General features: G+C 36.5%; 1 protein-coding gene across 6 annotated transcripts in view; it reads left to right on the top strand.

The window, feature by feature from the left end:
* RBBP8 (RB binding protein 8, endonuclease) overlaps window positions 1-21,647 on the top strand; it is an 81,184-nt gene extending 59,537 nt beyond the window's left edge. For 2 of the 6 annotated variants that reach the window (XM_082853224.1, XM_082853225.1), the window contains 4 exons: window positions 8,579-8,719; window positions 12,860-12,929; window positions 16,602-16,698; window positions 19,434-20,222. In XM_082853224.1, coding sequence (XP_082709350.1) covers window positions 8,579-8,719; window positions 12,860-12,929; window positions 16,602-16,698; window positions 19,434-19,715 — 590 coding nt within the window. In that variant the 3' untranslated portion in view covers window positions 19,716-20,222. Of the gene's footprint in view, window positions 1-8,578; window positions 8,720-12,859; window positions 12,930-16,601; window positions 16,699-19,433; window positions 20,223-20,886 lie in introns of those variants that run through there. The other 4 variants (XM_082853228.1, XM_082853227.1, XM_082853229.1 and 1 more) reach the window with 4 other exon arrangements.
* Window positions 21,648-22,588: the final 941 nt, after the last annotated feature.

Genomic DNA, 22,588 nt, shown 5'->3' with positions numbered 1-22,588 from the left:
AAGGAGATTTGGCAAAACTAGGAGTCTACAGCCCTTTGTAGTGAGAAACTATTAATTCTTCATCTAAAGCCTTGATTTTCTGAAAGAGGTGGGAACAATGGAAAGATTTCATTTGGCACCACCTTAGCAACATTCCTAACTACAGAGGCATATGACATGAGATCAACTAGACTGGGAATAGTTGTCATTCATCACCCTTATGTGTTAAAGAGTTAGGACCCGCCACGTGATGCAGGGCTAAAAGCAGAGGCCTTTTCCAATGATCATCTCTTAGAATTGAGGACATTCAGACTGTGTGTGCATCTTCTGCTGAATATTCTCTAATCTACCTGCTTAGGGCCCAGTAGTAAAACAGCCAGTCTTATCCTTGCTTCTTAAGAAACACCTTATCTCTTGCTGCCCCAAATGCAGTAAGTGAGAGAAAATTTTAATAGCCTTTGCCTTAATTCTTTGTTCTTGAGTAATAATATCCATACAATCAAGTACCTGGCTGCCTACGTTGAGAGGACAGTACCTATTAAAAGTAAACCTTAACCAGGTGTCTGCTCCTCCGGTGAGACGGGGCTGGAAGATGCTCTCCTCAGCTCCTTGCCTGGGTGGGCAAGTTAGGCTCTATGGCCGGCAGAAATCCTCGTTTGAGGGTCCCACCGAGTTCCCCGGTCAGAGTGCTGCAGCTGAGCAGCTGCTTGGGACTACTGCTCAGGCGCTGCAGAAAGCCTTTTTGGAATCTGACATGTTATCACTTTGGGACCGTTGGCCAGCTGCTCCTGACTTGGCCACATGAAGGCTCAGACTGTCCCAGTCTCTGAACTGAAGAGAACCAACACTGTTAGCATATCTCTCACCACCATGAATGCAAGGTATTTCAATGAAGAGTATCAGGAGGACATCTACAAATCCCAGACAGGCATGTGCAAGCTCTGAGGAATGGTGGAATAACCCAATGTATCTGGGTGACCTTTGGAGACAGCTGTGACAGAGCTACAACCAGGCAGTGGCTGACACCCAACTCATGGCCCACCTTCTCCTGCCATGTGGCTGACAGGGTCTTGGTGCTCTAGCAAGCTGTCAGGCCTGAGCCTCTGAGGTGGAAGAGCCAAGTTCAGGACATTGGTTCACCAGACACCTCCCGGCCCCACGTAATATCAGTTGGCAAGAGCCCTCCCAGAGGTCTTCGTCTCAATGCTAAGACCCACCTCCACTCAACGGCCAGCAGCCTCTAGTGCTGGACACCCCATGCCAAACAACTAGCAAGACAGGAACACAACCCCACCCATTAGCAGAGAGGCTGCCTGAAATCACGCTAAGTTCACAGACCCCAAAACACACCACTAGACGCGATCCTCCCCACCAGAAAGACAAGATCCAGCCTCATCCACCAGAACACAGGCACCAGTCCCCTCCACCAGGAAGCCTACACAACACACTGAACCAACCTTACCCACTGGGGGCAGACACCAAAAACAACAGGAACTACGAACCTGCAGCCTGCGAACACACCCCAAACACAGTAAAGAGAAACACACAGCAGATGAAGGAGCAAGGTAAAACCCCACCCAACCAAACTAATGAAGAGGAAATAGGCAGTCTACCTGAAAAAAGAATTCAGAGTAATGATAGTAAAGATGATCCAAAATCTTGGAAATAGAATGGAGAAAATTACAAGAAACGTGTAACAAGGACTTAGAAGAACTCAAGAGCAAACAAATGATGAACAACACAGTGAATGAAATTTAAAATTCTCTAGAAGGAATCAATAGCAGAATAACTGAGGCAGCAGAACAGATAAGTGACCTGAAAGATAAAATAGTAGAAATAACTACCACAGAGCAGAATAAAGAAAAAAGAATGAAAAGAATTGAGGACAGCCTCAGAGACCTCTGGGACAACATTAAACACCCCAACATTCGAATTATAGGGGTCCCAGAAGAAGAGAAAAAGAAAGGGACTGAGAAAATATTTGAAGAGATTATACTTGAAAACTTACCTAATATGGGAAAGGAAATAGTCAAGTCCAGGAAGCACAGAGAGTCCCATACAGGATACATCCAAGGAGAACACAGCAAGACACATGTTAATCAAACTATCAAAAATTAAAGACAAAGAAAAAATATTAAAAGCAGCAAGGGAAAAGCAACAAATAACATACAAGGGAATCCCCATAAGGTTAACAGCTGATCTTTCAGCAGAAACCCTGCAGTCCAGAAGGGTGCTGCAGGACATACTTAAAGAGATGAAAGGAAAAAACCTACAACCAAGATTACTCTACCCAGCAAGGATATCATTCGGATTTGATAGAGAAATTAAAGCCTTTACAGACAAGCAAACGCTAAGAGAATTTAGCACCACCAAACCAGCTTTACAACAAATGCTAAAGGAATTTCTCTAGGCAGGAAACACAAGAGAAGGAAAAGACCTACAATAAAAAACCCAAAACAATTAAGAAAATGGTAATAGGAACATACACATTGATAACTACCTTAAATGTAAGGATTAAATGCTCAAACCAAAAGACATACACTGGCTAAATGGATACAAAAACAAAACTCTTATATATGCTGTCTACAAGAGACCCATTTCAGACCTAGGGACACACACAGACTGAAAGTGAGGGAATGGAAAAAGATATTGCATGCAAATGGAAATCAAAAGAAAGCTGGAGTAGCAATTCTCATATCAGACAAAATAGACTTTAAAGACTGTTACAAGAGACAAAGAAGGACACTACATAATGATCAAGGGATCAATCCAAGAAGAAGATACAACAATTGCAAATATTTATGCACCCAACATAGGAGCACCTCAATACATAAGGCAAATGCTAACAGCCATAAAAGGGGAAATCAACAGTAACACAATAATAGTAGGGAACATTTAACACCGCACTTTCACCAATGGACAGATAATCCAATGGAAAATAAATAAGGAAACACAAGCTTTAAATGACACATTAAACAAGATGGACTTAACTGATATTTCTAGGATATGCCATCCAAAACCAGCAGAATACTTTTTCTCAAGTGCTCACGGAACATTCTCCAGGGTGTACCATATCTTCGGTCACAAATCAAGCCTTGGTAAATTTAAGAAAATTGAAATTGTATCAAGTATCCTTTCTGACCACAACGCTATAAGACTAGATATCAGAGGGAAAAAAAACTGTAAAAAATACAAACACATGGAGGCTAAACGGTACACTACTAAATAACCAAGAGATCAGTGAAGAAATCAAAGAGGAAATCAAAAAATACCTAGAAACAAATGACAATGAAAACATGACAACCCAAAGCCTATGGGACTCAGCAAAAGCAGTTCTAAGAGGGAAGTTTATAGCAATACAATCCTACCTCAAGAAACAAGAAAAATCTCAAATAAACAACCTAACCTTACACCTAAAGCAATTAGAGAAAGAAGAACAAAAAAACCCCAAAGTTAGCAGAAGGAAAGAAATCATAAAGATCAGATCAGAAATAAATGAAAAGGAAATGAAGGAAATGACAGCAAAGATGAATAAAATTAAAGATGGTTCTCTGAGAAGATAAACAAAATTGATAAACCTTTAGCCTTACTCATCAAGAAAAAAAAGGGAGAAGACTCTAAGCAACAGAATTAGAAATGAAAAAGGAGAAGTAACAACTGTCACTGCAGAAATACAGAGGATCATGGGAGATTACTGCAACCACCTATATGCCAATAAAGTGGACAACCTGGAAGAAATGGACAAATTCTTAGAAAAGCACAACCTTCACTGAGACTGAACCAGGAAGAAATAGAAAATATAAACAGACCAATCACAAGCACTGAAATTGAAACTGTGATTAAAAATCTTCCAACAAACAAAAGCCCAGGACCAGATGGTTTCACAGGGGAATTCCATCAAATATTTAGAGAAGAGCTAACACCCATCCTTCTCAAACTCTTCCAAATATAGCAGAGGGAGGAACACTCTTAAATTCATTCTGTGAGGCCACCATCACCCTGATACCAAAACCAGACAAAGATGTTACAAAAAAAAGAATACAGGCCGATATCACCGATGAACATAGATGCAAAAATCCTCAACAAAATACTAGCAAACAGAATCCAACAGCACATTAAAAGGATCATACACCATGATCAAGTGGGGTTTATCCCAGGAATGCAAGGATTCTTCAATATACGGAAATCAATCAATGTGATAAACCATATTAACAAACTGAAGGAGAAAAACCATATGATCATCTCAATAGATGCAGAAAAAGCTTTCAACAAAATTCAACACCCATTTATGATAAAACCCTCCAGAAAGCAGGCATAGAGGGAACTTACCTCAACATAATAAAGCCCATATATGACAAACCCACAACCAACATCATTCTCAATTGTGAAAAACTGAAACCATTTCCACTAAGATCAGGAAAAAAAAAAGGTTGTCCACTCTCACCACCATTATTCAACATAGTTTTGGAAGTTTTAGCCACAGCAATCAGAGAAGAAAAAGAAATAAAAGGAATCCAAATCGGAAAAGAAGAAGTAAAACTGTCACTGTTTGCAGATTACATGATGCTATACATAGAGAATCCTAAAGATGCTATCCGAAAACTACTAGAGCTAATCAATGAATTTGGTAAAGTAGCAGGATACAGAATTAATGCACAGAAATTTCTTGCATTCCTATACACTAACAATGAAAAATCTGAAAGAGAAATTAAGGAAACATTCCCATTTACCACTGCAACAAAAAGAAGAGGAGACAAAAGACCTGTATGCAGAAAACTATAAGACACTGATAAAAGATTAAAGATGATACAGACAGATGGAGAGATATACCACATTCTTGTATTGGAAGAATCAACATTGTGAAAATGACTATACTAACCAAAGCAATCTACAGATTCAGTGCAGTCCCTGTCAAACTACCAATGACATTGTTCACAGAACTAGAACAAAAAATTTCACAATTTGTATGGAAACAACAAAAGACCCTGAATAGCCAAAACAATCTTGAGAAAGAAAAACGGAGCTGGAGGAATGAGGCTCCCTGACTTCAGACTATACTACAAAGCTATGGTAATCAAGACGATATGGTACTGGTACAAAAACAGAAATATAGATCAGTGGAATGGGATGGAAAGCCCAGAGATAAACCCACGCACATACGATCACCTTATTTTTTATATAGGAGGCAAGAGTGTACAATGGAGAAAAGACAGCCTCTTCAATAAGTGGTGCTGGGAAAACTGGACAGCTACATGTAAAAGAATGACATTAGAACACTCCCTAACACCATACACAAAAATAAACTCAAAATGTATTAAAGACCTAAATGTAAGGCCAGATACTATAAAACTCTTAGAGGAAATCATAGGCAGAACACCGTATGACATAAATCACAGCAAGATCCTTTTTGACCCACCTCCTAGAGAAAGGGAAATAAAAACAAAAATAAACAAATGGGACCTAATGAAACTTAAAAGCTTTTGCACAGCAAAGGAAATCATAAACAAGACGAAAAGACAACCCTCAGAATGGGAGAAAATATTTGCAAACGAAGCAACTAACAAAGGATTAATCTCCAAAATATACAAGCAGCTCAATATCAAAAAAACAAACAATCCAATCCAAAATTGGGCAGAAGACCTAAATAGACATTTCTCCCAAGAAGATATACAGATTGCCAACAAACACATGAAAGGATGCTCAACATCACTAATCATTAGAGAAATGCAAATCAAATCTACAATGAGGTATCACCTCCCACCAGTCAGAATGGCCATTGTCAAAAAATCTACAAACAACAAATGCTGGAGAGGGTGTGGAGAAAAGGGACCCTCTTACACTGTTGGTGGGAATATAAATTGATACAGCCACTATGGAGAACAGTATGGAGGTTCCTTAAAAAACTAAAAATAGAATACCATATGACCCAACAATCCCACTACTGGGCATATACCCTGAGAAAACCATAATTCAAGAAGAGTCATGTACCACAATGTTCATTGCAGCTCTATTTACAATAGCCAAGACATGGGACCAACCTAAGTGTCCATCAATAGATGAATGGATGAAGAAGATGTGGCACATATATACAATGGAATATTACTCAGGCATAAAAAGAAACGAAATTGAGTTATTTGTACTGAGGTGGATGGACCCTGAGTCTGTCATACAGAGTGAAGTAAGTCAGAAGGAGAAAAACAAATACCGTATGCTAACATATATATGTAATCTTTAAAAAAAGAAAAAGAATGTTCTGAAGGACCTGGGGTCAGGACAGGAATAAAGATGCAGACGTAGAGAATGGACTTGAAGACACAGGGAGGGGGAAGGGTAAGCTGGGACAAAGTGAGAGAGTGACATGGACATATACACACTACCAAATGTAAAATAGATAGCTAGTGGGAAGCAGCTGCATGGCACAGGGAGATCAGCTCCGTGCTTTGTGACCACCTAGAGGGGTGGGACAGGGAGGGTGGGAGGGAGATGCAAGAGGGAGGGGATATGGGTATATGTATATACGTATGGCTGATTCACTTTGTTATACAGCAGAAGCTAACCCACCATTGTAGAGCAATTATACTCCAATAAAGATGTTGGAAAAAAAGAAAAGTAAACCTTAACAGTGATTTATTGTCTTTTTATAGTAAATGATACTTAAATAACTTTCTTCTTAAGAAGATGACTTTGCTTTTAAGATTAGTTTTTTCCTGGGACCAGTTCCTGATAATGTTTTCCTCAGTTTTGTAGAAAAGGGAAAAACAAAGTATGACAACTTTGGCTTCAAATTTATGTAGTTAATCTAAGAAGATGATAGTTTCCCAAATATATTTGAAGCAAGTATCATATGGAGGTGAAACTAGAACTTAAAACTAATGAGTTTAACTAGATCTTAAACTAAAATTACCTAGATAATTTTGACTAAGGTGTTGTGAGTACTATTGCTGAAAAATAAGTCACTCCAGTAATTTAGAGGATTAGAACAACAACCATTTTCTTATCTTTCATAGTTTCTGTGCCTCAGGAATTCAGGAAGGTCTAGGCTGGGTGGTTCTATCTCCGGGTCTCATGCAGTCATAGATAGATGGTGGCTGGAGCCGGAACAGCAGAGGGCTAGACAGATGGGAGATACTTCACATCTCTCTCTCTTCTTATTCAGTCTCAGGGCTTCTCCATATAGTCTTTCCACATGGGTTAGTTTGAGCTTCCTTATTACTTGGACACTAGGTTCCCAGAGTGAGCATCCCCAAAGAGCAAGGTAGAAGTGCATGGTATTTTTATGATCTGGACTCAGAAGTTGCTCAGTAGGAGGAGTTCCAAGGTCACATTATAAGAACAGCAAATGGAATAGGAGATACTGTTGAGCCCATACTTGGAAAACAACAGTCTGCCCATTTTACCCATAAAGTAGATCTCTTTCATACTTAGAATTGGTTAAAGATGCAGCATACCATTAAACTCCCAATTACTACTATTTCAAGTCAAAAACTGATTTTTATATCTCTACTCTGTGTTAGACTTAGTAGATGCTATGATAGAAAGATCAATAAGGATATGGTCTCTGTCCTCAAGCACTTTACAATCAGAAGTCTGACCTGCAAACAAATAAATCATTAACTTATTGTGATTTACTAACAGCATACACAGAATGCTTTCGGAATGCGTAGCATACTGCCTGGCACGTAGAAGTTATTTTTACTTACAGATTTGACCCTCAAAATGAAAAATGTTTAATCATTCAGTAATTATCAAGACACAGTTCTGTATCAGGAATTGGAGATAATAGTGAACAGAACAAAAGTACCTACCTCGTGGAGCTTACATTGTAATAGGGGAGAAACAAACAAGTATGGTGTGCTAGATGATGGCAAGTGCTACGGAAAGATAAAATGGGGTGAGGTGCCGAGAGTCTGCATGGGGGGAGGGGGTAGTTACTTTATATAGAGTCATCTTGGTAGGCTTCAGTTTTGTCATATTTGTTAGCCAACTGAATCTACTTCTATTTTTAGTAAACTGGTGTTTTAAAAAATATAATTATATAATGGAAATGTAGTTAGTACTCTGAAGATGAAGTTAGCACTTTGCATATCAAATATGAAACTGAATTCATTATTTCTGTAACACTGAACTTCCAAGTGTTAATGATAATGCAAAAAAATACTTTTTTGCTACCACATTAGAAAAATAAGCAGGTAAACAAAACTTTATAGAGATTTTAATGTCAGTTATTTATACATAGTTTATTTAAACTTCATATTTTTCACCATTTATTATGCTGTGTTTTCTGTTCCTCACCATTCCTTTTGGTAGTTCCTTTTGGTTTAGTGTGAATTATATTGATGCATGAGTGGATAGAGAGAAAAAGACTTTTTAACATTTATAATGACAGTAACAAAAACTAGCATTCTCTTGACATGAGTAAAGGACATTTGAAGGCATAACATAAAACCTTTATAAATATGCAGTAACTACCCAGGCTTGGGGTTTACTGTTGCCTCATACACATCTGAATTATTTTGTGGCAGTTCCTACAAGTTTCACATTGGTCTACATAGAAAGCAAAAAGCTTGCTTGTTGCCTAAGCCAACGCTCTTTCACACAGATGGAGAAAGAAAACTGAATGATAGCCTGGAAGATATGTTTGATCGGACTACACATGAAGAATATGAATCCTGTTTGGTGGATAGCTTCCCCCAAGTAGCGGATGAAGAGGAGTCGTCAACTGTTACAAAAAAACCCAACTGTAAGGCACTTTCCTTTCTAATTATGGTTTTTCCAGTACACTGAGTTTAATAAATTAAGTCATCATGCATATTAAACAGAGGCTTAATGAGGTATCTTAACCAAGTTTCATGCTTCTTGAATAAATTTTTTTCCAGTTTTTTTTTTAAAGATAATTTCAGATTAATAGAAGAGTTACCAAAAATAGTTCAGAGGGTTCCTATGAACCTTTCACTCAGCTTATAAAAGTTTTGAGAAAATTCTTTGTTAAGTGATACCATAATTAAGTGAATGATTGTAATTGAGTGAAAAGAGGAAGTTTTGCAGAAAATTCAGACCCGTTTCCTGCTTGAATACTTTACCTTCCCAGATAAAATACTATATCTGCCTTCTTCAGATCTGTTTTATTAGAAGCAGTAATTTATAATGTAGGTTAGCAATCAAAAGAACAGTCTAAATGAAACTCTTAAGTAGATAATCTGAATTGAAAATTAGTTAAAATTCTTGCTAAATATCTCATTTTCTTACTGTGATTAACACGGTCATAATTTTTAATTTAGTGCAAAGTGGTTTTATAGTGGCTTAAATGAGCACAACTTCTGCTATGACAATAGTCAAAGCATTGAGTATAAATCTATCTTGATTATGCTTTCCTTGTGCTTTTTAAAGTGACAGCCCACAGGATGAGACCTTAACCAAAGATACATAACAGCATGCTTTTGTTTGCTCAGTCCATGGCAGAAACTTGATCAAGCAAATTTCGTGATAAAAATTCACAACTGTTCAGTTCATTTTTCTCCCCAAGAATATGAATCCTGTTTGGTGGATCCAAAATTCTTTGCAAATTGGTTTCACTTAAAAAAAAAAGATATTCTTTTATAAGGTATAATTATTAATTTCTATCTTTTTTTTTTTTTAAGTTGTTTTTCACACTGAACATCCCAGAATTTCTTCTTACTTAGCTTTTTTGGCAGTGCTGCACTGCTCTTCTGATCTCTGGCAACTTCTGTTTCCTAGAGTATCCCCAAGATACTGTTTTCTTCCTCACACTCATTTTCTCTCATGCTTTTATTAAATTACCTCTGAAAATAAAACTCCAAATCTGTATCTCTAGTTTGACTTCTCCAATGAATCCCAGCCCTGTATTTCTTAGTTATCCTACTTTTGCGTCTCTTCAACAGCTTAAACTTAAGATATCTAAACCAAGTTCCATTTATTTCCTACCAAGTGACCTTTCAGACTTTTTTATTTTTCCCAGTCACTCAGTCATAGAATTTAGGACTTTCTGTCCATTTATTTCATTTTCTAGACCCCCATATCACAAAATTCTACCTAGTCTTCCCTCATAGGAAGGAGTAGACTTCGGGCAGGATATCAAAAGCTCAGTTCTGGACATGTTAGTACTTACTAGATATTCAAGTGGAGGTGTTTGTAGGCAGTTGACATGTGTCAAGTTTGGACAGGAAATCCAGAATAAAAAAAATGATTTAGTGGGCAGGAGGTGAACAACAAGTAGATGGAGCTGAAAGGCACTGAGTGAGAACACCCAAGAATTGAATATAAATAGAAAAGAGGAGTATTTCAAGTTCTGACCTCTAAGGTATGGCAACTTTAAAAGGTCAGAGAAACAAAGAAGAAACCAGCAAAGGAAACTGAGAAGGAGGTGCAGCCTATGAAGTAGGAAGAACACGAGAGTAGGTGCTGTTCTGTAAGACAAGTGAAAAAGACGTTTCTATATATTCATTACTCCCAGCCTCATCCTTTCTCTTCTGAACCTCAGACTTTATTCCAGTTACATACTGGACATCTTATAAGCACCTTAAAATTAATATATTCCAATTAGAAATCTTAATTTTTCTACCCATATTTGATCTTCCTCTGCCTTTCTGGGTTTCATTAAGCCTCAGTAACTATCCTCCCATTTACTAAAGATGGAAATGTGGGAGTCGTATTTGACTTCTTTCACCTGACCTTCATGCCCAGTCTAATACCCTGGCAGCAGTATCTCCAAAATATATTTCATAACACTTCACTTCTCTCCATCTCTGTAGCCACTACCTGGTCTCAGCCACTCTGATCTCTACCTATTCTGTTCCAGGCCTCCTAACTGGTCTTTTTATGTATCTCTTATCTCTAGCCCAGTCTCTACAGAGAATTAAAAGTGATTTAGTTTAAATTTAAGTTGGATTATATTCTTGCTTAAAAATCCTTCAATGAAAAGAAGATATTTGAATGGCCAATAAGCACATGAAAAGACGATCAACATTCTTGGATAGTCAGGGATGGATAACACTTCACACCCCCAGAAATGGTTAAAAAGATTGCTAACATCTAGCATTAGCAAGTGTGAAGAGCAGCTGGAACTCTCATGCCATTGTTGGTGGAGAAGAAAATTGACTATACTTTGGAAAACAGTTCAGCAGGGGTTTTTTAACAGCTTTATTGAAGTTGTCAGTTTTTTCTAAGAGCTAAGCATATACCTGTGTTGTGACCCAGCAATTCCACTCCTAGTTATATACCCAAGAAAAATGAAAACATGTTCACGGAAAGATGTGTTCAAGAATGTTCATAGCAGTGCTATTTGTAATAGGTCAGAACTGGAAACAACCCAAATGTCCATCAGCAGGTGAATAAATTGTGGTATACTCATGATGGAATACTACTTCACAACAAAAAGGAGGGAACTACTAGATCATCAACATGGATCGGTCTCCAAAACCTGTTGAGCTAGACAAATGCACAAGATGAAAAAGAATACATACTATATAATCTCATTGATATGAAGCTCTAAAACAGACATAACTAAGCTATGGTGATAGAAATTAAATCAGTGATTGTTGGGGAGGGGAGAGACATAAGAGAACATTCTTTTGCATGAGAAACAATGGAATAGGAAACTTTCATGGGAATGTTCTCTGTCTCGATTTGGGTAGTAGCAGTTACACTGGAATATACATCTGTCAAAATTCATCATAGTATACTTAAAATCCGTGTATGTAAATTATGCCTCAATAAAGTAGATAATATTTAAAAGTCTTCAGTGGCTTCCCACTGCACTTGCAATAAAATTCAAACTCCTTCTCTTGGCCTCCAAGTCCCATCATGATCTGGTACCTGCCCACTCCCCCCACTCCACTCCCACCCCCACCCCAGCCTCATCTTCCCCAACACTTCCCTTTTTTTTTAAATCTCAACCACACTATCCTCCTCTTACTTCTTATAATGTGCCAAACTTTTTGCCATCGAGGACCTTTACCTAGAACGTTCACCATTCGTACCTCTTCTCACGGCTGACTTCTCTGTATTCATCAGTTATTACCTTACATGTTCAGGTAGCCTTAGCTTCTGCTTGCTTAATGTCTGTTTCCCTCACTGCAATGTAAACTCCATGAGGACAGGAGACCTGGTCTCTCCTGTTCTACATTTCATGTCCAGAACTTAGCACAATGCTCAGTAAATTTTGATTATTTGAACAGATGATAGCAGTTAGCTATTTGAGTCTAGACAACTTGGGATTCACGTCCATGGGCTCTAGTTCTTATTTTGTCACCAATATTTTGATAAAATTTTAAAATGTTTTTATTTCCTAGTTATCAGCTACCTTAAAGACACATTATAAAAATCAACGGGGGGCTTCCCTGATGGCGCAGTGGTTGAGAGTCCGCCTGCCGATGCAGGGGTCGCGGGTTTGTGCCCCGGTCCGGGAGGATCCCACATGCCGCGGAGCGGCTGCGCCTGTGAGCCATGTCCGCTGAGCCTGTGCTCCGCGACGGGAGAGGCCACAACAGTGAGAGGCCCGCATACCGCAAAAAAAAAAATCAACGGGACTAATAAGTGAACAGATTAAAAGCCATGTTATTGTTGTTTGGTGCCAGATGATAATAGGCATCCGAGTAGTTCTTTTAAAGTCTAAAATACTTTTATAGTTACGATTTTTATCTCTTTAGTAATTCTTAGGTGAGATAATCAGCACTCTCCTTATTATGCAGATGAAAAAGAAAGGAAGGTATTAGTTATAGAAAATTTAAACTAATTGCCTAGGGACCAGAGTATTAAACCCAATAAAAATAGAAGTTTTGGTATATGTCCTTTTTTTCCCCAAAGCTAATTATTTCTAAATAAGTTCTACATTCAGTTTGTGGTATGATTGTTTTGTTTACAGCTCCTGGTGATAAACAAGATAAAGTCAAACAGAAAACATTTGTGGAGCCATATTTTCAAGATGATGAAAGGTAAGTTGGCCTTGGTTAATACCAGCAATGTGATTGGAAGTACCACAGAGCTATCTTTGTCAGAGGATCTCTGACCTATTAAAATTGCTACTTTGGTTAAAATAGAATCTGTATCATTTACTTTATGACCATAACAAAAATGGAACTCAAGTATAAACATGACAAATTTTTAAAATAAGGAAATTTTTTTTACCACCACTACCCTGTTTTGGACAGTGATGACAGTTATTTTCTCTGCTTCATTATAACGTATTTTTATTCTTATCCTATTTTATTGTGAACTTTGTTTGAACTTGAGGAATTTATTGAATACTGTAACTTGTATATAGTATAGCCTTTGGGTGGCAGGCCTTAGGCTGTGCTTCAGAATTATTTATGAGAATTTTTAAATTAAAAAAAAATTTAAGCATCTTGATTTTAAACCATAATGCTGCTTTCTGCCTTTTATGCAAATATTGCAAATTCTCTAACTTTCAGTCATGTACTATTAATTCTAGAAGTGAATTAAGGCATAGCAGTTTATTCAGAAAAACTTTTTATCCTTTTTTTTCTTTAAGTTATGATGTTGGCAAGTTCAGTCACTCAATAAGTAAAGTTATTGCTCATACTTTGATCAAGAATTTAGAAATCTGACAGGCCAAGATAAATTTCTACTGTTGCCTGTAAGACTCTAATAGATAAGAGCTGTCATTTTGTTGCTAAATGATTCTTTCCCTTTATTCACCAGTTTTCCAAAGAAATAGTACCCTAGCATCTCAAATGTGACTAGAGAGTGTCTTAAGTATCATTATGAACTAATGGATTTAAATATGTTTGATGCATTTCAATCCATTGCATTTATCACCCTCATGATACTCAGATAGTCCCATCTTTGCCCAGCAGAAGCCTCTTTGAATGGACACTACTCTAGCTGTCTTTCATAGCTTCCTTGCTCTGGTATGAGAAGATGTTCTAGGCTCCTGCCATAGGCTGGAATCTGTCATTTCTCCAGGAGCCCTAGTTTAACAGTATTTAGGCCGTAGTCTGACTGCTGGGGTTGCTCATTGCTCCAGTTAGCCATTGTTTCTGGACCTTTTAGGTGGACAGAGTTAGAAGTAAAAGTCTTTGTTTCATTTTGTTTTTTAAGATAAACTACATGTGTTCATACTGATAGCTTCAATTCAACTTCAGGACTACAGGATTTCTCTGTAACCTCCTCTGTTACATCTGTATCTAGTTCCCCGCTTACTGAAAATCCCACTTCTCAGTGCCACTAACATCATTCTTCATTTAACTTGATTCCAGAGAACAGTCTCAGAATAATTCAAACTAGCATGAATAACATGATTTATGAAAATGGTTTAAGACTTTTTCGAGTCTTTTTGTCCTTACGATATATCCCATCAGAAAGGTACAGTCAAATCACTGTGTTTTCAGGTCACTTAGGATAATTATTTTCACTGTAGTTGTGCCACCAACCCAGTATCCATGTTTGTGTTATTTTGCTTTTGATTTTCTAGAAATTGTTTCTTTTTATCTTTAATTCTTTCTTTAAAATTAAGGAAATTATGTATATGATACTAGAGGCTGTAAAACAGGGTATATTCTGAAGTCCCCTTCATTTTGATAGCTTCCTACTCCTACACACATAACCATTTGTTAAAAATTTTATGGTTTTCCATCCATTTTAAAAAGTAAAAGCAAATTTCTATCTGTATATCTTGAAATTGATGTAGATGGAGATAATTGTACTCTCTCCTCTATACAAATGGTAGAATGCTATATATGCTTTTCTCTACTTTGCTTTTTTCATTTAACTATATGTCCTGGAAATCACTCATAGTAGTATATAGTGATATTCCTCATTTCTTTTTTTAATTTCATGGTATTTTGTTGTTTGTACCATAGCTTATTCCCTAGCAATGAGCATTTGGGTTGCCTACAGTTATGCTGCATGCATAACGCTACAGTGAATAGCCTTGTGCATTCTCTTTTCAAATTTTTGCCTGTGCATCTTTGGAATAGGTTCCTAGAAGATTGCAGAGTAAGAACTATCATTTCAGATGTTTCTAATACAGGTTCACTAATTTTTTTTTTTTCTATTTTTGGCTGTGTTGGATCTTCATTGTGGCATACGGGCTTCTCTCTAGTTGTGGCGCACGGGCTCCAGAGTGCTTGGGCTCTAGATGAGACGTGCGGGCTCATTAGTTTTGGCACGGAGGCTTAGTTGCCCCGCAGTATGTGGGATCTTAGTTCCCCAACCAAGGATCCAATCTGTGTCCCCCGCATTGGAAGGTGGATTCTTAACCATTGGACCACCAGGGAAGTCCCATAGGTTCACTAACTTTTAAAAAATACATGAGTAGTTTTATTTATTCTAAAACCATTAGATAGCTGGAGATGCAGCACGTGGGTAAAGATGTAGGGATAGTACAAGAAGCTTAGTAACCTTTTAGGTGATGCTTGATGTCTACTGCAACTGCCAGTCTACTAGTGGATTCCTTGCTGTGTTATAGTACACTACAGAAACAGAACAGATTAAGAGGAAAGGATATGGCTAAATTATATTCTATGTAAACCTAAGATTCCATAAACTATTTGAAAGAAAGTATAGTCATGGCAATATTTTTTTATCTGTTGTTTCTTGGTCTTTTTTAATTTACCAGTTGCTCCAGAGAGTTGTTGGATTTAAGCACAAAAAGGACCTATATAACCTGATATGTTTTGAAATAGAGCATTTAAAGCTTTTTTTTTGAAGAACAGTACTTGCCAACTATCAAAATACCTCAAAGGAGTAGATGTGTTACCAACAGGTCATTTTAAAAGCCAGTTTTTGTGAGTCAGACTGTTTAAGTTCACTGGTGATGTTTCTATTATAAACAAATGTATATGGTGTTACATAAGTCTTCATTTACTTGTAAATTTGGAGTTTTCTATATTGGGCTTTTTAAAGTAGGATGCAGGTATATTAATAAAGAAATGTTCCATACTTCCTGATTGCTTTTTCTTACCAAAGAACTATATACCTCATCAATCAATACCTCAGTGGCTTTGACCCTTCCTAGGTTTCCAGTGGTTCACAATAGAATCTTTGTCTTTAAGGACAAGCACAAATGATAATTGTGCCTAATATTTTGAAGAATTTAAGGTAGACGGAAGCAACAAAAGAAATTGTTGGAGAAAATAGTAAATGACATGCAAACAAATGAATTCGTTCTTTAGGGAGGAGTAGGTTAGCCCTGATTTATGGGGTTTTAGTACTAGAAACCGAGTTAACAGGCAGTATTCTCTCAGTTATGTTATAGAATAGCAATTCCTGAGTTTAATAATACAGCATCATGCTGTATTAATACAGCATTCCTTTATGATTAGGTTATTTTATATTTTACCTGAATTATTTTCAGCCAGCCAGAGGCAAAAATAGGAAGTAATAGTTATCTTTTTCAGTTAGAGAAAAATATCTATAAAAATACCTGATATGTAAAATACTATGTAATATGTAAAATACTTAATATTTCAGTGGAGAGTGAATGAAGACATGCTTGTTTTTTTTCACATTCTGAGGAAGCATTTCAAATAAAATGAATGAATGTTTTGGGATTATTTCTCCTCTGGATGCTCACCTTTGCTAATTTAAAACCTAAACCACAGCTCTCTATAGTAACAGATAAATTTAATTCATTTTCCCCCCAGAGAGACTAGCTTACAAAATTTTCCTCATATTGAGGTGGTCCGGAAAAAAGAAGAAAGAAGAAAATTGCTTGGACACACGTGTAAGGAATGTGAAATTGTAAGTACTAATGTAAATACTGTCCTTTGGGTTTTTTTTAAAGATGGCTTTATATGCATGATTTCAAAATCACATATACAAACCGTATTTGTATCTAGAAACAAGTTTGAGCCAGGAATAACAGAATGAATACATAGACTATACATACTGGCTGGGACCTGAGAGATATAGATGAAAACGAAAGCCCTCAATTTCTCTTAGATTCTCTAAGTCAATCTGGAGCCTAAGCAGTAGTTCTTATTTCCAGCTTAAGACATTTGTGCCATTTGTCTTTTCTATATTTATTTGTATACCTTTTAGTTTTTTTACCTTGTGTTATGTTACAGCAGAGGCTCTAATACATATACTATTGGGGCGAAATTTTGACATTTTAGTTGGAAACTTGGCTATTTTATTTTTTACTTAAACACCAGCACTCTCAGGAAATGAGATGTACTCATAATTGTTTTTTCTAAATAACTGGTACAACCATAAGCTCTTTTTTCCCAAACATTTTCCTTTCTAAACAAAATGTGATGAATAGGCTCTACTTCATCCTTAAAACACAATTGTATTTTCCTTTTATACATTGGGTGTTGTGGACTACATAGTATATCTTGAAGTAGATTGTACTAATTGTCCTCTTAATAAATAGTGCTAGGCAGGTTCCATGTCTTTTTGAAACTTACTCTTTTTATTTCTTCCCTTGCTATCCTTTAGCTGTTAGACCCCTGCTTCCAGCAATGTACTTCCCCTTTTAAATTTTCTTCTTAAAAACTATGGCTAGAGAATTTGAATAACCAAGCACATTAAAGTTATGTATGAATAGGTTACAGTGCAGGTAAGCATTTGGTGAGAAAAATGCTGTCATATACTAACAGTGGGAGTGTAAATTGAGATCACTATTTTGGAAAGCATTTTGGTGATACAAGCAAAACCTCCTCCTGTATCATGAGTTTTCATAACACGAATGTATCATGATTTCTTAATTAAGGAATATGGTCTATACTAAATAAACCTCCAGTTTTTAATTCTAAGTGGAACTGTTACTACCAGTGAGAAAAAAGCTCTTTTGCTGGAAACACTGTTAATTTGCTTTCCTTTTCTCAGGAATCATTTTTGGTGCTGTTATCCAGTCTCTGAAAACACTGTTTCATGCATTTTATTACATTTTTTCAGTTTTTTAAGGTAGAGAGTAATTCTGTTCCCTTTTACTCCCTCATGACCAGGAGTGAAAGTGCCCGTCCCATGTATTTAAATATTGTCTATATGCTTACAATTACAGTTCCTAAATTTTTCCCATTGCCTGTTCCACATGTGGAATATGCAATATACATGTGGCTAATAGTCACCTCAAATTTCACGTGTCCTAAAGCAAACACAGTTTCTTTCTCCAATTCTCAAACCTTACCTCTGAGCCTTTTATATGTCCATTCTTCTCTAGTTTAAACCAGAGATCTTGCAGTTACCTACTTTTTTCTTTCATATCTCAGTAATGGCTCTATCAGCAAATCCTACTGATTGTACTTTCAACACAGCAATGAATGGTCTTTTTTCCAAATGATCTTTTTAGAATAAAAGTTAAATCATGTCACTTTTCTGCCCAAAATCCTTAGTTGTCTTCTTCTCTAAGAAATGGTATCAAAGCCCTTATCAAGGACAGCAGACTCCCACCCCACCTCCTCTCTGACTTTATCTTCTAACACTCTTCTGCTTGCTTGCTGTGTTAACAGCTACACTAGCCTACTGTTGTTTTCAAATATGTCCTAATTTGGTGGCAATGTTTCTCTAACACTGACTGATAACCATGATTCTCTAAGGGCAGTTCCCAGGCTAAGGTAACAAAGGCTTATATCATGGCAATGAGAATGAAGGAAAAGATACCCTCCCCCAAAAAAGTTTCAGAGATACTCTAAAACCTTTAATTAATCTATGTAAAAGAAAAATATATTAGAAACCTTTACTTCAAAAAAATTCTAATCCTAAGTCTGCCCCTTTTAATAGGTGATAACTTTGGTGAATTATCACTGATTTTCAGTTCCTCAAGTGTAAAATGGAATTAGCTGGATTATGTGATCCTATCATCTGTGTTCTATTAAACTTTACACTACTGCTTTATTTTCTTTAAATCTAGAGCTTGAAGACCGGTATAGTTTTCACATAAAAGTTTTATCTTTCTTTGCATGAAGTGCAGGTTCTTTATGATCACACTTGCCAAAAGTAATATGCCTTTGATCCTAATTGAAAGATCTAGTTTAAAAGGGGAAGTCGTGAAGCCTACAACATTCAAAGCTAAATTTTTATTTTAAAAAATTGTAGTGAAAGGAAAATTACTTCAAAACACACGTTATAGTCAAATAACAATTGAGAAATGTGCTATTCAGAGTGCAGGCCTTGGCCTTCTTGTTACTGGTCTGAGAAAGATGAAGAGTTTGCACCAGTATATAAATCAGCTGTACCACTAAGGACGCTGTAAAGTTCAGCTGGCAGTTTTTTTTACTTGTAAGACTTTACTGATGCAGGAAGCAGTATGTTTTTTTACATTGTGATACAGGCTCCTTTTCTTTATGGAGCAAACATTTCACAGACCAGCACTAATTATTATTAGTAATTTATATAGTAATTTACTTAGAGATAGTATTACTATCAGTGAGAATTCAGTTTCCTTAGCATGCTGAATAAGTCTTCTTAGCTTCTAGTTTATAACCAGTAAGCATAACACTCCATTTATTACTCCTAAGTGGAAAACTCACCAGTTTTATTATCAGTATTATGCAGATTTTCCAGCAGAAGAAAGAGAAAAGAAGTTGGCTTCCTGCTCAAGACACCGATTTCGCTACATTCCACCCAACACACCAGAGAATTTCTGGGAAGTTGGTTTTCCTTCCACTCAGACTTGTGTGGAAAGAGGTGAGAATACAGATTGTAACATTTTGGAACTTTTTTTTTTTAAATACTGTGTACACCCGAGTCTAAACACTAAACTTTTTCTCCATGATTCTCTACCTTCTGCTGTACGTTGGGTGCCAGTTTTGTGACATAAATACAATTTTGTAAAGGCTTAACTTTCAACTTTTCAAATAACTTCACTGGAATCATAGATTGTTTATAAGCACTTTAATGGGATTGTGTATGCATTATCCTCCTTTATCATTCAAATTTCAGAAAGTAATTTCTGTTTTATCCAGTCATCAAAATGACTTCTCATAACTTTACAAAAGTTGTCAGCAAAGTTATATTGTTGAAAAGCATCTTTTTTTTTTTTAAAGAGACTACCCTGAATTTTAGATGTTAAAACCTCACTATTCAGAATGCTAATTATTTATAAAACATATTTGAGTAAAAAGGACTTTTGTTTGTTTGGGAGACTGTTGACATGCAACTAGCCCCTTCAAATACAGCACTTACATTTAATGTAATTTGAGAATGTATGCAGCTTTAAAGCTCCAGATACTTAGTGAAAAGTTTTTCTAAAAGATGCAAAGTCTCTTACAGCTATTACCATACTTCCACTTTCCCCATTAACAAGTCCTCTTTGACATGATGTCTCTGCTTGGTCATCAAATAGAATTAGACAGTCTGGATAGAGCCTGTGCTTGTACCCCTAATATGGCCTAGGGGTATGGCAGAGCAGAATCCTCCCCTGAAAACTATGTGAAAGGAGACACCTTAGGAGAATCGAATAGTCTGAAGAATATAGGGACATGTCATCTCAACAAATAGCTACTGAAAAAAGTCTTTTTGATAAGCGCCTGGAATTTATCATAGTAAAAAGTTCATGTTTACCATTTGTTCCCATTTGCAACCAGCGGGAGGCAGAATAGGAAAGTGGTTAAGTGCTCTGGTTCTGGAGTTAGATCTTGGGCAGGGCGCCAGCTTTCCTACTTCCTAGCTTTGGGAACTTGAGCGAGTTATCAAACTTCCCTGGGTCTCCGTTAGCTCAGCTGTGAAACAGGCATAGTGGAAGCTGCTGCAGAGGAGTGTGAGAGTTATCCTAGATAATGTATGCAGCACATTTGATAAATGTTTGCTATTGTTTTTAGTATAAATGAGAAAATTGATGCTAGGTAGTGAAATCATTAATCAACACAACCAGTTAATAGAAAAATCATGTGAACTTAAAAGGCATTAAATGAGACAGATGTTTACTGGATATATGCTGAAATATGTTGCAGATATTGTCTTCTAAATTTGTGATTTATTTTTAAGGTTACATTAAAGAAGATCTTGATCCTTGTCCTCGTCCGAAAAGACGGCAGCCTTACAATGCAATATTTTCTCCAAAAGGCAAAGAGCAGAAGACATAAATGTTGCAGCAAGAACAGGAGAGACGACAATATTCTTTTTATTTATAGTTAAAGTTGGTATTAAACATTGATTTTTTTTGATCTTCTGAAAACTGATTTATAAATCATTTTTCTATTGAAAATGTTTTGAAATAGCATTTACCCATCACACAGATGACTATTTAAAAATGGATAAGTTTATGTCGTATTTTCTTGCTTTTGCACCTTTAAAATAATAAGGTGCTTTTATTTTGCACTCTAAGTTAAAAGTTGTTTATTACTTTATTTGGTAATACCTAATTACAGTTTTGAAAATATGATAGTTGTAGTCTGATTTGTTGCCTTTCGGGTCTTTTATTCCATCTTCCCTTGGTATTCACATTCAGCAGTGACTTCATGTTAACATAGATTTTTATTCTCTTAATCAAGTTGCTCTTACGTAGGTCATTCCAATGTCTGGCATTCATGTCTTTTAAAAGGCTAAATTTTAACAATCCTTTTAACTTTCCAGCTTCTTTCTTTCATTGACTTGAAATGAACTACTCGGTAGTGAATTCCTTTCAAGGTGACTACAAATATCTTTTCCTTTGCCACGTACTATAAATTAACATCCTCTGATCATACTATTCCAGCTCTTCACATGTTTTCTTTTCATCATACTTGTTCTTCCTCGTACAGTTTTCAAACAATTTGAGTGCTTCTCCGCCCACATGTTCAAATTCAGTTAGTTGTATTTCTCTGGATTGACTAATGTTATGAACTTGCAATTTGTGAACAAAAATAGATTTCTCTATTTAGCAGCTTTCTACTCCTCTGGAACCTAGTGTCTGAGTCATCAAGATGACTGACCACATCTGTGTCACCTTTTCTAGTGGCATTTTGTTTATCAGTGTCTTGTGTATTCCTTTAATCCAGATCTTGACAGTATTACATAAGCAGGAGGACATGACACACTGAATGGAATGCCTCACCAACATCTAAATAACCTTATAGATACAACCTTTACTTCTCAGAGTTTTTAAAAAACTTTTTAGTCTCATCTTCCTCATTGATCAAGGTTTTCATGAGTAAATGACATCAGTTTTATGTTTTCAGAGAGGGGATTGGAAAAGAAATCACTTACATTTAGTATCTACATTTATGTTAGACCCTCTTTGTACATTGTTTGGCTCTGAGTGTGATTCTCAGTTTTTTTTTTAATGGACCTATCATAGCTTCTATTCAGCACTTTTCTTCCCTCCCCAAATTGTTTATCCTATGTTTGATTTTTTGTTCTCTGCTGGCAGTCAACTAATCTTCCCCAAATAATAGCCATTCATTGGTCACTTAGTATATGCCAGAAACCGTGTTACACTCTTCACATAGATTTTTCTCTTTTAATCGTCAAATAATCTTGGGAATTTATGTATCAGCTTAACACTAAGCTGCCAAAAAATAGATCCAAAAAAGATTAAACAACAAATGACTAGTTTTCTTTTTCTCACATTAGAGTGTCTGGAGATGGGCAGTCCAAAGCTGGTCTATGCCCTCGTAAACCCAGATTTCTTCTAGCTTTCTGCTTTCATATTTTGTATGTGGCCTTCATCCTTGTGACTATTAAATAGTTATGCCGCCTCTGGAATCAT

This window comes from Leucopleurus acutus, assembly GCF_964270905.1.
Source record: "Leucopleurus acutus genome assembly, chromosome: 13".
In the NCBI taxonomy this organism is placed as follows: Eukaryota; Metazoa; Chordata; class Mammalia; order Artiodactyla; family Delphinidae; genus Leucopleurus; species Leucopleurus acutus.
This window is presented reverse-complemented; position numbering and strand designations above follow the sequence as displayed.